Consider the following 17,110-nt stretch of genomic DNA (forward strand, 5'->3'; position numbering starts at 1 on the left):
TGTCGGTGCTCATGAACAACTGTTTTTTATTGCTCACAGGATATCCAGCACAAACATGATTTATAGAATATGATACGACTTTAAACAGACTATAAAGTGTTTAACTTGTTTTTAACCTGTTTTAGCAAGCTCATGGTCCGAATGCTTTCTTGTGCCAACAATATCTGCTTTGCCCAAAACATTAACAAGAGGAGTCTACAGACAGTCTCATTCAACATGATAATTACATTTACTTTGATTAGATTTTTGATCAGAAAACAGTCAACTGTTAGCAAAATCACATATAGATAAACTGTTTTAGCACTGATTATCACTTTAAAAGGTTGGATGTTAAACTCTTTTACCCTCTCTCTGATGTAATTAGAGGTAAGCTCATTACATCTTCAATTTCTTTCAATCCCACCTCTCCCAACAGTAGAAACTATTGGTGGAATGTCATATGTGGTAGATCACTATTGATGAAACACTACTAGAAAAGATTCAGATCCAGTTTTTTTGTTTGTTTGTTTTTGAATTAATTATACCCATTCTGTGAAAATAAAAGAGTCTGTTTGAAAGAGAGTGCCTCAGAGTTTGTTGATATTTCTAGCCTGTGTGTATCCGTTCTAAAGAGCACCTCTTCCATATAATGGAGTGCAGACAATAAAAAAACATATACACTCAGGACAATAAGAGGAGATGCACCAGGTGGAACACACAGCTGTAACTAGAAACATGATGAGAAAGGGGAAGTAAACACAACAAGAGTCACAGAAAGCCACAGTTACTGGGGGGGAAAAAACAGGAAGATGCGACTGAACGAGAAACAAGGGTTAACTTAACATAGAGGACCAGACAGGGGAACATGGAAAGCAAAAGACAAGTGCAGATGAGACTGTGGTACCAGGGAACACAGAACAAACCAGGAAAGACAACCTCAAACAAGTGTTTGTTATTAACATTAGGCACATTGAAAGCTGAGTATGAGTAGCGGTTGGTTGACAGTTTTGAAATTAGACTTCAAGGCTTGAAACAATAAAATGACAAATGATGCTTCATGCTATATTGTACTGAACAGTCCTAACTGAAACAATATGAGGTCAAAATGAAGATCAGAACAGAATAGTCACTAGTCTGTAAACTCCCAATAGTGAGCAATAATTCATGTGTTAATGAACCAGAACCATCAAAAAGAAAGTCTTCTCTGGCCAGCAGCTGATCAGTCTTCTTTCGATGCTGCTGCCTCTGTACAGTTTACCAGCTCAATCTCTGCATCTTCCTTTGCATCGTCCTGCATGTGTCTACATAGAAAAGAAAAACAGATAAAAACAGTCATTTTTTTCTCTCATTTGTTAAGAGTAAAATAAAGCATCAGTAATTTAAGACAGCAACATTGACATGACTTTTCCATGTTTTACTTTTCTTAACAAAATCCAGTACTTGTCAAGAACAAAATATAATAAAAGGGCACCAAGTTCAGTTCCTTGGAATTGTCATTCTGAATGCCTATTGTTACGGGTTCAGATATTGAGGGTGAGCACAAAAACAATAATGGTCCAGAAGAGCTTCGATCAAACAATGATTTTAATGAACACACGCGTGGGGAGATGAACACTGCCCGGAGACAGCATCGATCTCCGCCCAATAATACACAAACGGTTGTTTTATACCATCAGGGTTTGGTTTATGACGCCCCCTCATGCGTCAAACAGATACAATTCACATACAATAATATTGACGACTTTCGACATATATGGAAAGAGCCTTCACTCCGTCTCGAGGCCAGGTGCCGACTCTCACTTATCTCCTGCAGCATGCATTTGCAAACTGTTATTCGAACTCCTAGCCTAAACATGAGCCCAACTGTTGTCTGTGTGTGTATGTCGACCTCCAACGCACTCAGCCTCACCCCGCCCATTGGCGCTTCTAACCTTTTCCCAGACAGAAGCTCTCAGTGGTATGTGTAATAATCTTAACTAAAAGTATGTGTGATCTATTGAATAAATGTTTTACCAAAATGCCCCTACTCAAGGCTTAATAAAAGAATGTAAAATATGAGTTGTGTAAGCGTGTTCTTTCCATAGCTCAACATCCCTTACACCATGTATTGTCTGATCATAGCGCCAAACAAAGTTCACGACCTTCAACTACCTGACTGAGCTTCAATTCTTTAAATAAACACAGAAATGCAAAGTGTATATAAAATGATTACAACTACACCTGTAATGAAAAGGTTAGTACGTGATTATGATAACACCAGTAATACAAATTATAACATAATGCCAACAGCTTCAATCAATGTTTTTGATGAGAATAAGAATGAATGCAATGGTTAATGATAATGGTTATGAATAGTAGCAGTAAAATATTTCCCTGATCTCCACACTATCAACCTTATTGCTGATCGATTCCACTTCCACTTGTATTACAATCAACTGATTTCAGTTTGTGTGCCAGAGGAGGAAAATAGTGGCACAGTCTGCAAGGTGGATATTCTGACCCCACTCTGATTTCTTTTGCATAAAGAACAAGAGCGCTGCTGCTCTAGGACAGCTTCCACTCTTTGCAAGCGCTTGCACAGACAGCATACTAACACTAAGCTAGACAAGAACCCAAAGTGATGATAAAGCTGAGTGACCCCATCCCAGAAGCCAGACCCTGAACTTCAACAGGGAACAATCTGATGAACAGTCAGGCTGCAGCCTCTGTTTTTAATTGTTCATGTTTCTAAAGTAGGATAACTGTTGTGATTGCTTTGAATCACAGCCAATAAGAACCCAATGAGAATCGATAAGGAGTTGGATTCCTAAGTGATATCGATAACAGAAACAAAGTGCTAATTTCTTATCTTATTCCCATCCCTACTGAATATCTTGACAGTGAGGCAGGTTTGGTCTGTTTGTTGGTATGTGTTCACAGTTTATGTCTATGGTGAGCTATTCCTGCTCTGCACTGGGGCAGGGATAGCTCAGTAGGTAGAGTGGTAGCCCCATGATCGGAAGGTCGGGGGTTCAACTCCACTGAACGGCTACCCTGAGGTACCCCTGAGCAAGTTACCGTCCCTACACACTGCTCCCCGGGCGCTGCATTGGTGGCTGCCCACTGCTTCACTGGGTGAATGGGTTAAATGCAGAGGAACTATTTCCCTATGGGGACTAACACATACACATTACATTACATAGCAATAAAGTACTTCCAGGATACAGATACTTTGAGATTAAATTTAACTTATGACTCATGTTTGAATGTTACTCTCTGATTTGCTTTTTTGCTGTCTTGTCTATACCGTACCTTCCCTCTTCAACATCAACAATGTTTTCAGGCAGACGGACATTGAGTGTCTCGGGGAGCAGGAAGACCAAGCTGCCGCTGATAATTCCAGTGCCAGCAAAGATCAGAGGGGGCAGAAGATGCCAGACATCATTCAGCAGCATGATCAGTGGAGCCAGGGAACTCCCAATCCGACAGATACACGAGGTGTAACCTATACCACATTGCCTGCCCAACAACACAACCAGGAACTATGGTTTTAATGCTGCATCACAAAGTACATTTACTGCATAAAATTTGTAACTAAAAGAGCATTATTTCTGCGCACTTGATGTTAAATGGTGATGCTTCAGAACCCTCAAGGGGTTATACCTGAGGACAGTTGGGTAGAGTTCAGCCGAATAAAGGAATGCGGTGGTGAAAGCTGCCTCAGAGAAACCTTTTGCCACAACAGCAATGCATGTACGAAGCACAGAGAACTCTGAGCAAGAAACAGATCAAAGATGTGTAAGGTATCAGAAACCTTGGAGTGGATTTATGAAGCTAACTAAAACTAACTAAATAAAGAAAGGTCTGCAAGTCTCATTTACTTTAAGTGTAAATAGGGCGGGAAGTTATTTAACCTAGAGGAATGAATGTGTTTATTCCAATCAGAGATCCTGTTATGATTAGAAACCACGCCTGGCCATTTCGTCGACCAATCCAGTCCAAGATGAAGAAGGCGAAGACTTTGGCAGGAACTTCAATGGCACCATAGATGAAATGAGTGAGGTAGATATTGACTCCAAAACCTGAGATCTTGAAACTAATCCCATAGTACAGGAAAGCAACAGCAAACCTGGAGGTTCAGCAACACAAAATGAAACACACAAATACATGAAATGACAACAGTAGCAAGTAGTGCTTTCGAAGAATGACTTGATACCAGAAGAATCCAGAGACAAGTGTGATCTTCCTCAGCTTAGGTGTTTTGACCAAATCCAGATAGGAGTGGTTCTTCTCAGCCACCTCAGAAACCGTCACCTTCACCAGAACCTGCAGTACGGAAAAGTAAAAATATGTATTTTAAAAAGTGCAGTCAGCTGCTCACTTATTTCCCAAGGGGTCACCACAGTAGATGGATTGATATGTTTGAATTGGCACAGATTTGATGCCAGATACCCCTTGGATGAAACACTCAGCTTGTGACCTTCTGGTGCTGAGCGTGTCTATTCTTGTTCTTGAATTAGAGATCTTTTGCAAGAAAAGCAAATCCATTAACTATTGAATTCAATTCTATTTTCTTTTAATTCAGGTTTATTTGGCTTGCCTTGAGGCACCTGCTGATGTGATTTGACACCATTTTATTAAAATTAATTGAATAACAACAATAGTAATTGCAATATTAATTGAGCTACTCTTTAAAGTTTTTGGACCATTTCAAGTTGCTATGCATCAATACAACTGTTAATAATATGTATGATAAAATCCATAGTACATATGCAAAATTGCCAAAAAAATAAACCTGGTACAATAAACCAAAAAAGTTTTTTTGTTTTGTTTTGTTTTTTTGTTTTTTTCGTCTGGACTTGCTTCACCTGCGCCGTCGCCGCTTCCCTAACCGCTGGCAACCTGGATTGTCTCATTACTGCTACTGGCTCTGCTGTCAGCCTCCAGAACTGCTCTGCCGCCAGCGCTGGCTCCACAGTTGGCCTCCTGAACTATTTTTCCATGCAGTCAGCCTCCTAAAATGTTTTGGCCTGAAATCCTGTGCTGTCAACGTCCAGGACGGGCCCTTGAACTGCTCTGTTTTGCACTTGTGCCGTCAAACCTCCAGGCGAGCCCTCTGAACTGTTTCTGGAGTTCCAGTGCCTTTTGTGAACTTTTTGTTTTGGACAATTGCACTAAGGTGTAAAGCTTGATTGTAGGTTAAAAATGGTTTGGGGGGATTGAAAGCTTGATTAACAGACATCAACATCCTGATGCTTTTTCCAGTGTAAAAGCAATCGTATTTGAAATGCTACTCTAAACCTTATATAGCTGTAGATGTTAATTTTGCACACAAGTAACATTAGCTTCACCTCACTATCCAGTTTGGATATATATTCATTCTTCCCATTGACTTTAGCACACTGAATCAGATACTTCTTGGCTTCCTCTACTCTCCCATTAGCCAGCAACCACCGGGCTGATTCAGGAAGCCACCTGAAGTGAGGCAGAAGAAACTGGATTTTAAAAACACACAGACAATAACATGTTTTCTGTTAGTATTGAAATGGAAACTCCTTACCACCAGGGAATGATGGCAGTAATGCAGGGCACTGTCACTGCTAAAGTCAAATGCCTCCAGTCTCGTATAAAGTAGGCCAGGAGGGCCAGAAACATGTTCCCAACACTCCAAGATAAACTCATAACAGTACCAGCAAAGGTACGGTGCTTTATATCTGTCCATTCAATACCTGAGGAGGAAGTAAAAGAAAGTGTCTGAGGTCATGTTTCAACATGAATATCTCAAAAACTATTAAAGATAAAAGCCTGAAATTTTACTTGTCTTTGTTACATCAAATAATGTCTCACTAATGAATAGTTAAAATATTTAAAAAAAGAAAATAATCTAGCAGTCCTGCAAAGTCCCACGTTTGATCACACACTAATAAAAAAAACTTAACATTGCAAAAGACAAATACTGACGTCTGAAAAATATATAGTTATACTTTGCAGAAATGCAAGAGAAAATGTAGAATATGTTTTTAAATTTGATGCCTTCAGTGAGAATCTACAATGTAAATAATGATGAAAATGAAGTAAAAACATTAAATGAGATGGTGTGGGTAAACACATTTAATTATTTTTCTACATTTTTGCAGGCGCTGTGGGAGTTTTACAATGCCCATGTCATGTCCGCTCGCTGCTTTCGCAGAATCGCGTTCGGAACAGGTTGTAGTCACTGGGTGCAAAGTCCAGACTATAGGGTGGGTAGGCGGGCGATGAACTTCCAACCGAAGTCTTGCAGGAGAGTGACAGTTTGACGGGCGACGTGTGGACGCGCGGTGTTATGGAGAATCCTTATGCACAGTGTGCGCAGTGCGGGCATTGCGCAACTGTGTTTTCGGACCGAAAGGGGATATTGTTGGTGACTTTCTGCCTGTTGGGACCACAAGAAATGCTGACAGGTACTGTGAAACACTGGAAAAAACTCAGAAGGGCATTTCAGAACTAGAAAAGAGGAATGGTGAGCAAGGGCATATATATCACATCTTTCTGGCTGACAAACCTGTGAATTACACAGTATGCCAGAGCTACTCCCAACCTAACGTGGACTTTGTAGGTCTCCGACTAAAAGCAGGCTAATATTGCTCTCATCACTCACCCACCAGTGCCAAAAGACACCTTCTGCATAATAGAACACAAAAAGCATTTGCAGACTGCCGTTACATTTCTCTCTCTTTAGACCACTAACGATCAAATCAATGCATAATGATGAAACATATTTTTGAAGGAAAGAAAGAGTTGATATGATTTAAAAAGTTATATTTTTATGAAGAATAATATCCAATAAACAAAAAACATTGCACAACACTTCACAGCAGGTTTTACACTGATTAAAGGGGTACTGTAGAAATGTATTTAAGTGAAATTTAAGTGAATGGACATTAGACTTTGTGTTTCATAAATTTCTTACCGAGGACCACACCAATGATTGACATCCCACTGAGGGCTGCACCACAGACTGCTCTGGAGATTGCAAACATAGTGTAGGAAGTGGAGAAGGCAGAAGTGGCTCCTAATGTTGTGGAGGCAATGAAAGACACCAGAATCATTGACTTACGACCAAACCTGCAACATACAAATTTTAGCAATGAGTTTCAACTGTATTAGATGAGCTAGAACTGCAGGATAATTTCTGGGTTTTTTTACATTCCAAGGACATTTTCGTTTTTTTGCATTAAAGGTCATGTAATGAGATTAAACACATTAGCATGGCACTAAATGGACCTTACAGTTGCAGCAATGCGGCTTATAATGTCACTTGTTAGGCGTGTCTTCTGTAGATCAAGAAATTACTTAATTAGTTGAAAAAAATCAATAGACCATGAAATATGACAAATGTGACTCTGTAGAAAATGAATGGACAGATGGATGAATGGATGGAGTCCCTATGATATCAGCCAGATTTTACTGATTGTGTGGCACCAGAAATGATTCTAAAAATTAATCGCATCACACGAAATATGAGCTCTGTGTGTGTGTGTCTGTCTCATGTGACATGTTGAATAATCCCAAAATGTTAGTTACCTAATAAGTCCATGTCAGTGATTACAAAAACAGTCTCCACATGACTTTTTTTTACTTAAGTACAATCTGGACCTACCCCCAAGCCCCTCCACATCTCCCTTCCACTTCCTAACATAAGCAGACATGCTTGTTTTTCTTATCAGTGCAGTAGCAGCTGACTTTGTCTGAACAAAGGCTGGTTGTAATAATGAGTCACAGGACAACAATGACGTAGTGCAATGCCTTGCTTAGATGAAGAAATATCTGTGTCAATCTAATTGTTATAAAGCCATAATTTTAACTAAACTAATTACAGCTGAATTAAATGGTCTGGGAAGGCATATCCATAGAGGGACACATAGACCTCTACCGGTTAGGCAAAGGCAACCTGACTGCCATTAGATATCAGGATGAAATCATTGTTAGACCCTATACTGGTACAGTGGATCCTAGGTTCCTCCTAGTGTATGACAATGGCCGAATGTGGTAAGAGTATACAGTTCCTAGAGGAACTGATACCACTCTCCGCCACACTCGCCTGATGTAAATCCAACAGAACACCTCTGGAATATTATGTTTCAGTCCTTCCAATGCTGCCAGGTTGCACCTCAGACTGTCTTAGGAGTGCCCTGGTCCAGGTCTGGGCGATGATCCTGCATGACAGCATCTGTCATCTCATGAGGAACATGCACCGTGCATGCATACTTGTACTACTGAGTACTATTTTGCATTGCTGCAAAATAAATTTGGTAAAATGGAATAGTCCGCTGCATCATTTTTTCCACTTTGATTTTTGGGATATCTTTGAATTCAGCTGTATGTAGGTTGATCATTTTCATTCCCATTAAACATTGGGGCATGCTTTCATTTCCAACATATTACCCAATCCATATCTGTTTAGATATCGAACACATTTTTTTCCCAAATGAAATCTGCCCCATTCATTTTTTTGAGCAGTGTAGTACTTTTTCACTGTCTGTGGCACAGTTCACTATATCTGATTCAGCAGCTCCGTGTTTTATTACCTTGTTAAGTATCAACCTTTTTGAATATGGTTGCTCAATTTATTATAGTAGTAGTATGAATCTTCCTACTATTTGGACATTTTTAAAACTGTGGCAGGGAACCCATTCAGTTGTTTACACTCAAGAATAGCTCTTGGCTCTGCATCACTCAGAACGTCTCTACATGGAAAGACCACTATATTTCACAAAGGTAAAAGAAGGACTTCAGGCTGCAGAGCTTAAGTGAAGGGTCAGGAGCAGAAGAGACGGTAAACCATTTGTTATTATGTGAAATGTTTCAGTTTTAAGTTTTATTTGTCATATATGGATAACATCACTACCGTGCCTACTATTATACCGTGACAAGTACCATGACAAACAGTACTGTGTCTACTGTCTGCCCCAGGTGAACCAGGGTTAGGTGGATCAGGGCTTGCATGCAGCCCAGGTATAGAGTAGGTCTCTACCGGAGAAGGAAGGTGTTGGTGCTCAGCAGCTGGCTGGGCTGGGGAAGCCTCATGGAACCTCCTCCTTGGAGTTGGAAATAGTTGACTTCCTGCCGCGTGCCAGCTGCGCTGCCAAGTGATCGTCTGACTGGGTTACAGCAATCTCGAGGGCCTCGCGGCCAGGAGGGCGGGGTTGGTCTGCTATCACCAGCTGGCCATCCACTCAACAAACCTTTCTCGTACTACCACGTCCAGCAGTCACACTTCTCCTGGTGTGGGGCCTGGCTGCACCCACCTGCCTGCAACATCATGCAGCCCCTAGCGAGGGGCATGTCTCCCGGGAGGGCGGGTAGAAACACCCGCCCTCTCACATCATCTATAACTGACTGAGACAGGACTCTCTTCCAGACACTAAACCAAGGCACAATGTACATTTCAAATTCCTTTAATTTTAAATATGTTTATATTGTCTATCCTGTAAAATAGTCAGATGTCTATTCATATTAATGTACAGAATTCACCTGCTTGCTGCTACTACTGCTACTACTGCACATTCACCCAATGTATATACTATATATATATATATATATATATATATATATATATATATATATATATTTTGCACATGTCGAGGAGCGTGTCAGGTTACATTTCACTGTGTGTTATACTTGTATAACTATGCATGTGACAAATAAAGAACCTTGAACCTTGAACCCTGTCTGATCCTCCCGGAAGCAGCGGCGATGGCCCTCCGGGGAGAGATCCAGTCAGCCCAAGATTGCCCTAACCATGACAGGGAGGCTACTGGACCTCCCCTAACAGCAGTGTCAAGGCCCATTCCTTGCCCAGTTATGGGCACACCTCTCACTTTGGTTTAGAAAATCTCAACTAAAGCCTCTGAATCGTCGCTTTCCTCTATTTGGTGGAGCACCACTGGCAGGAGCCAGAGTGACCAAAAAGGTTTGATGAAACCGTTTGCATCTGCCTGAACCTGCAGTTTCTTTAGCTGTTCACTATGCACAGCCACCTGCTCCTGGTGCATCACCGCCAAATCTTCCACCATCTGCATTTCAGCTGCCCTCTTCAGCTCGCACGCACCACACAGCTTTCTCCTCTGGGCATTGTCAGCTACTGAAATAGGGAACCCAACCCCTCCCCTGTAGCTGAGCCACAAAACACCCCGCCACACTGCCTCTGGGACCAAGCCCCAGGTAATGCTTGAGTCCTCCCCCTCGTCCCAAGTCTTTGCTTCCTCCCTCTGTCAGTGGGATTAAAGAGGTCCTCAAAGTGTTCCTTCCACCGCCTTCCACAGTATCCTCAGTTGAAGTCAGCGACACTCCACTCGCACTGTACACATTGTTGGTAGAGCAACTCTTTAACCTTCTGAGCTGTGTTCCGCTTGGCCTGCTGGTGCCTATCAGCTGCCTCTGAAGTCCTACAGGCTAACCAAGCCTGATACGACTGGTTCTTCTGCCTGATTGCTCCCTGCACCACAATAACATTACCTTAATTTTATTGCACAAAAGGATGAGAGGGCGATGATAAAGTGGAGACTACTCCAGGACAGAAATAACTGCCTTACACTGTTAACACAACTTCGGCTCTTCACAAGCACCTGCACAGACAGCATGCTAACGCCAAGAATCCAGAGTGATGTTAAAGCTGAGTAAATGCTGAGCCCAGCCCAGCACTGTGATAAAGTGAGCCGTCATTTGCCATGAAGCCGCTGCTGAACTTAAACAGGTAACAAACTGATGAGCAGTCAGGCTACAGCCTCTGTTTTTACATGTTCATGTGTCCAAAGTAGAAACACTGTGGTGATTGCTTTGAAGTGTCTTTGTGCTGGTTTTCATGTTTTGTTGGGCTGTCGGCTTTGTGTTCATACCTAAATACAAAGAGAAAGATGTGTGTTGGGATTTGTGTTGATGTGTGGGGCTGTAGCTTGTTGTTTTTTTATTGTTAAATAGTATTTATGAGACATTGTGTTGCAGATCATTTTACAGAGAAACATGAAAGCAACTTAACAAGTAGTATAACGTATGTCTGGGTGTAATGTACGGCATTACTTTTAAGAATTTTTTTTAACATGCATAATAACATTTTTACTTTACTTATCAATAAGGGAATCAATAAAGAATTGAATCGATAAGTGATATCGATAATGGAATCAGAATCGCTAAGTTCTCATCCCTACCAACCACCTTGTGGCCATAGCTCAGTGCAGAAGCCCCAGCAATAGAAGTGCTGATCATGGCCCACCGAGGCCTCAGCCGGGCATTCCCAGTGCACCCTCACTATACATTTGGGTGCGCCAGGTTTTGGTTAGCACCCTTCCCCACCACCTGATCGAACTCACCAATAGGCGGTGGTCAGTTGACAGCTCAGCCCCTCTCTTCACTGGACTGTCTACAACATACTGCTACAGATCTGATGATACGCTTTGAAACCACCGACTGGGATATATTCTACATTTTTGCTTGTTGTTTGTATGTTATTTACATTGCTTTTCTTAAAGCATGTTGATACTTCTTTCTCAGACATAGACTGTATAAATTCACCTGCAGTTTGGATTACAGGGCCAGATGATCCTGAGGGTTTAAAATAACAATGAATACTGAAGAACTCACTTGTCAGAAAGCTGTCCAAACATAATGGCTCCACATGTGACCCCAAGAAAGAAATAAGTAGCCAGAGCTTGATTCAGGTGTTTGTTGTCGCACACCAGATCCCACTGCAGAGATACAACATACAACAGGCAGTTAACAAGCAGATAAAAAACTGAGGTTGTGATCACAGAATGACAGGTTAAGTACCTTTGATTATGGCAGCAATGACACCAAGAGAATTACATTTATCTGTCAAGAGACTATATTCATTTCTGTTTCTTCAGTAGTACACTGTTGTAAATTCCTTTTTTTTTTTTTTTGCTCAAACAATTATTTGCGTATATAACATTAGAGGTAATTCCTTAGCCTCTCCTGGAAATTTATTTAGCACTTCCTCACATCTGATCAAATTCCTGCCACAAGCACAAGGCTGACAACTTGGAAAAATGAAAAAAAAAAAAAGTTTTTCAAATAATTCATTATGGTGGGGCGTGGTCTGTGGTGCCCGCATCCTTAATCACGTCCGCCGAGTTAAAACACGGGGACTCAGGTGTTGGTGTGTGCTGTGGTGTGATGTGAGCTAAATAAATGGCTCATGAGTACGATCTGTGGTCCCACGGTGCCTTAATTCTACCACACTGGTGCCGAAACCCAGGAGGTGACACGGTGGGTCCTTACCGGAGCCAGGGAAGGGAGGAGCTGGCCCAGATGCTGGCTGAAATGGCGGCCACAGTCGTCGGAGGCACGCCACAGACAGGAAGAGCTACGGGACCAGGCTGGGCGCCACCTGGGGTGAATTGCGGAGCTGGCAACGCTGCTCCAGGCGTGGTCGACACCACTGCTGCCAACCTGGTGGTGGGGAAGCGGTGGAGGAGCTGTGTGGGGAACCTCGGCAGCCGGAGGCGGGGCATGAGGCGCGCGGGGGTCCGGCCGGATGGCTCCCCGGCCACGATTGGGCAATGGGGGTATGTGGTGGGGCGTGGTCTGCGGTGCTGTGCAGGGAGGTCGGACGCATCCTTAATCACGCCTTGCCGAGCTAAAACACGGGGACTCAGGGGTTGGTGTGTGTTATGGTGTGATGTGAGCTAAATAAATGGCTCATAAGTACAATCTGTGGTCCCGCCATGCCTTAATTCCATCACATTCATATAGATTGATAGATAGATATACTGGTAACACTACATGCCTTTAGAACTTCAGACTCGGGGTTCTCCTGGCCAGGGCATCTGTATACCATAAGGGTCCCTAGGCTAAACCACCCATGCTAACCAAACCTACCTCAGATATGCGTAAGAGACAGATAATTGAAGCCACTGGCTTGATCGTCACTCGGATTAACAAGTTCTGCGTCAGTTGTTGAGGAACCAGGAAACACTGATGAGAAGTCGACTACTGGAACAAGAAGCCTTAAAATGGGCAAGACATGACAACAGGGCATAAAACCCCAGTGGAAGCGTTTACATGAAGAAGATGTGGGACCTATGGAATCTTCAATATCCAGCATTTAGAGGGACTGCGAAACAACTAGTAGCTCAGTGTTCAAAAATTTCAATAGAACTGCTATCACAGCTGGAGATCAATGAGGTACAACACAAATGCTATGGCAAGGGGGAACCAAGATGTCAGGTCAGATACCCATCCGAGATTAGGTACCAAGCCCCAAGAATGACAGAAGGAGCGTTGAGTGCGACATCCAAGAAAGAGTCTCTAATATGAGAAGGTGAACAGCACCAGGCACCAACATTATTCATGCCTACTGGCTGAAGAAGCTGCCTGCTCTCTATGAGCGTCTGGCAGCACAAATCAACCTGCTGGTAGTCAATGAGAGACACCCAGAATGGTCAACTGAAGGCCGAACAGTGCTGATCCCCAAGAATCCCCAGAAGGGACCGGTCCTATCCAACTAGCAGCCAAAGAAATAATAAGGGATAATAAGCTGGCCAAAGGAGAAGAGCCACTGATATCAAGACAGTGAAGCACCTGACCATGCATGGAGGGTTTCACTGCAAGTCCAGCACCCTGAGACTGTACGCTAAGCAGAAGGAGGGCAAGGACTGGTGAGTGTCAGAACCATTGTCCAGGAGGAGACAACAAGCATCCATGAGTCCCTGAGAAAATCCAGCACATAACAGCAGGGGGCAAGATGCTTACAGACAGGGAACACCATTACCAAGTGGCCAGCATAGTACACAGAAACATCTGTGCTGAGAAGGCCTGGAGTCCCTAGATCAAAATCGGACACGCCCCTTGGGGTGGTTGACAGTGACCGAGCCAAGATCCTGTGGGAATTCCAGTTACAGACAGACAAACTGGTGATGGCTAACCAACCAGACAGACTAGTGGTGGATAGACAGAGGTAGACTGCCGTTGTGATAGATGTAGCTATACCGAGCAATAGCAACATCAAGAGCAAGGAACACGAGAAGTTGGAGAAGTACCAAGGGCTGAGAGAAGAACTTGAGAGGATGTGGAAGGTGAAGGTAACAGTGGTCCCAGTGGTAATCAGAGCACTCAGTACAGTGACCCCCAAGCAAGGCGAGTGTAACCAGCAGATCCCAGGAACAACAACTGGGATATCTGTCCAGAAGAGCGCAATCCTAAGAACAGCAAAGATGCTGTGCAGGACCCTCAAGCTCCCAGGCCTCTGGTACAAGACCTGAGCTTGGAGGATAGACCGTCCAAAGGGGCGAGAGGGGAACTTTATATATATTCTGTTCTAAATTAGTATTTTTCATCTCACAGTCTTAAGTACTAATCAAGGTTCAGGTCCAATCACAGTACAGAAACAACTCTTCCTAAAATCATCAATAACCTAAAGATCAACAGTGAGAGTTTCACTTTTAGGTCTGTTTGATCTTACAGCTGCTGTTAACAACTGTTGATCATAAAATTATATTTCAAAGGCTCCAAGACTCAGTTGGTTTGGGGGTCAGGTTCTTTATTGGCTTTCATCTTATCTAAATACAGAAGTGTTTGTTTCAGTTTTACATTACAAAATTTAGTCAGCTCCTCAAGGTCAGGCATTGGTCCATTAATCCCCCTTTTTTCCCCGTCTGTCTTTTTATGTCATAAAAATAGATGTGTGGCAGTGGTAGAGAGTGGCCCAAATTCAAAACTCAGCATAGATAATGAAAGTCAACTGGCAGCTGGCAGCAACAAAAATGATAATAATAAAAAAAACAACAAGAGGCAAAACAGACTGATAGAACACACCATGAGAGAGGATGCAACATTTTTACACCATGACACCAAGACAAGTTCCTCATTTGTGTACAAATGTTAGTTGCAATGATGATGTTAACTGCTGGATGTCTTGAAACATTTTAGAACTGAAAATTGACAAGACAGAAATATTTGTTGCATTCAAAATGCAACACAGATAATCCTTAATGGTATGTTTAAATTTGATATCACCGCAGAGTCACTTCATTGCCTCTCAGTACAATATAGAATTACTTTTAAAATCCTGTTAGTGACTGACTTGCACACTTTTTATAGTTTAGTCAGACGTCTCAGGTCATGAGGTGCAGATCTCCAGAATTAGGTTTCCAAAATCAGATTTAAGTGTGCTGAAGGTGCCTTAAGCTATTGTGGTCCTGTTCTTTTGGAACAAGCTGCCTGCAGGCATGAGCTCAGTTACAACTGTGCACATATTCAGAAACAGACTCAAAATGTTTTTTATTGAACCAGGCTTACACTTCATACGTGCTGTTGATTTGCTTTGGGGTTTTTTGTTTTGTTTTTCTGCTTCCATTGCATTAAGGCACTGTAAACCTACAGAGGTTTTATGTTTTTGTCTTCTATGTTCAGTACATTGAACTTACATGTAATGAAATGTGTTAAGTAAATAAAATAGGCATTGCCATTGCTAAATGGGCCTACTTGACACTGGCTAAGGAAACCCAAGGGTGAACCTGGGTTCCTATTAGCTTGAAGTAAATAGGAAGTCAGCAGTGGCTCATAAAAACCACTCATTACATCTCTGAAAACCAGCAGAAGAAAAACTACAGATATTAGCTCAAGCAGAAGTATAGATATTCTTCACTTAAGTAGAAAACTGAGATACTCTCAGCTTCTTTACTCAAGTAAAAGCATGAAAGTACAGTATAATAGTATAAAAGTGTAAGCATAAATAGGAAGTGGTTATTTCTACCAGCTAAATTAATGTCATGCCATATTAATTTTCAGTTCAATTCAATTAAATGTCATTTATATGGCCCCGAACAACAGTTGCCACAAGGCAATTTATATTGTTAGGTAAAAACCCTACACTAGTACAAAGAAAAGCTATATATATGTGTGTGTGTGTGTGTGTGTGTGTGTGTGTGTGTGTGTGTGTGTGTGTGTGTGTGTGTGTGTGTGTGTGTGTGTGTGTGTGTGTGTGTGTATATATATAGCTTTTCTTTATTTATTTGTAGCAGAGATAAATATTTATTGTTCCCTATATTGTAGACAGGTGATTTTGCCTCCACACCTAAATACAAATAAATAGAAATGTTAACAGTTTAGTATAGTGCTATGAATGATGCATAAATTCACTATCTGGGACACTATACGTTCAGTTTGAATTGATGCCCAGGAGGGGCACAGTGGTGCAAAATGATTAATGTTTCCTTTCAAATGTGTTAATCTAACAATAATAAGACTGGATCATTACTGGTTCTATTCAGACATCATTAATTTGATTTTAGTGAGATTTGGTCAATCATAACCAACAGCTATTGTGTTATCAGTAATGTTTTGTCTCTCTTTGTTGATTAAGTTTGAATGGAAACAGACTCTGGATAAATCAGTAACTTTGTTCTATGAATGCTCAGTAATATAATGCAGTGAGTTGTTATGAAGTGCAGCGTGTAGAGAAAAAAATCAATGTTTTCCTTCTTATTAGTAGAAGTTTTTCTTAGTAGAGATTTTCTTGTGCTAATCATTTGCGATAAAATACTCTAACAGAGCTTAGATTTTCATCCTTACCTCTGTGGCAGTTGTAGAAAGAAACTGTGACTGGTCGTAGACCCATCCATGTGGACAAGGTGCAGACTGGTTTCCTTGGCTGATGTTAAAGGCTGGAAGGGGACTGTAAATCCTGCAAGAGCTAAAGGAGCCATCGTCCTGGCGGGGAATCCTAAGGGAAAGCACCTCAGAGTCCCAACTGTCCTTCTCATTTTCTTGTGTACTCTGAAGGGAACAGCGGTGAGATGGTATGACTGAGATGAAGTTGTGCAGGAGAAAGTGGAGTGGAAGGATGGCACGGGGAAGACACAAGATAAGCAGGACCAGGAACTGGAACTTGGAGAACCCACCAACATTATCCAAGATCTCCTCAAACCTCATGATGGTGAGACAGAAGGGCTGAGGGTTTGTGTCTCCAGAGTTCTCAAATCAATGTGTTATTCTTTGCTTTCCATCTAATGCCGTGTCTCTCTCTCGTGTGGTGATGAAGCACAGAGAGAGCTTTTTTAAGTGTAAGTGTGTGTGTGTGTGTGTGCGTGTGTGTGTGTGTGTGTGTGTGTGTGTGTGTGTGTGTGTGTGTGTGTGTGTGTGTGTGATGTCA

At 42.0% G+C, this 17,110-nt stretch overlaps 1 protein-coding gene across 1 annotated transcript; it reads right to left on the reverse strand.

The window, feature by feature from the left end:
* slc22a7a (solute carrier family 22 member 7a) lies at positions 1–16,992 on the reverse strand. The gene is made up of 10 exons (XM_026171997.2): positions 16,531–16,992; positions 11,581–11,684; positions 6,911–7,065; positions 5,519–5,687; positions 5,310–5,433; positions 4,175–4,284; positions 3,873–4,087; positions 3,622–3,730; positions 3,271–3,477; positions 1–1,280 (listed from the first exon to the last, which is right to left on the reverse strand). Exons 1-10 carry the CDS (start codon positions 16,888–16,890, stop codon positions 1,199–1,201), a joined length of 1,635 nt encoding a protein of 544 aa, XP_026027782.1. The 5' UTR covers positions 16,891–16,992; the 3' UTR covers positions 1–1,198.
* Between the last annotated feature and the right edge of the window lie 118 nt (positions 16,993–17,110).

This window comes from Astatotilapia calliptera, chromosome 6, assembly GCF_964374335.1.
Source record: "Astatotilapia calliptera chromosome 6, fAstCal68.1, whole genome shotgun sequence".
NCBI lineage: Eukaryota > Metazoa > Chordata > Actinopteri > Cichliformes > Cichlidae > Astatotilapia > Astatotilapia calliptera.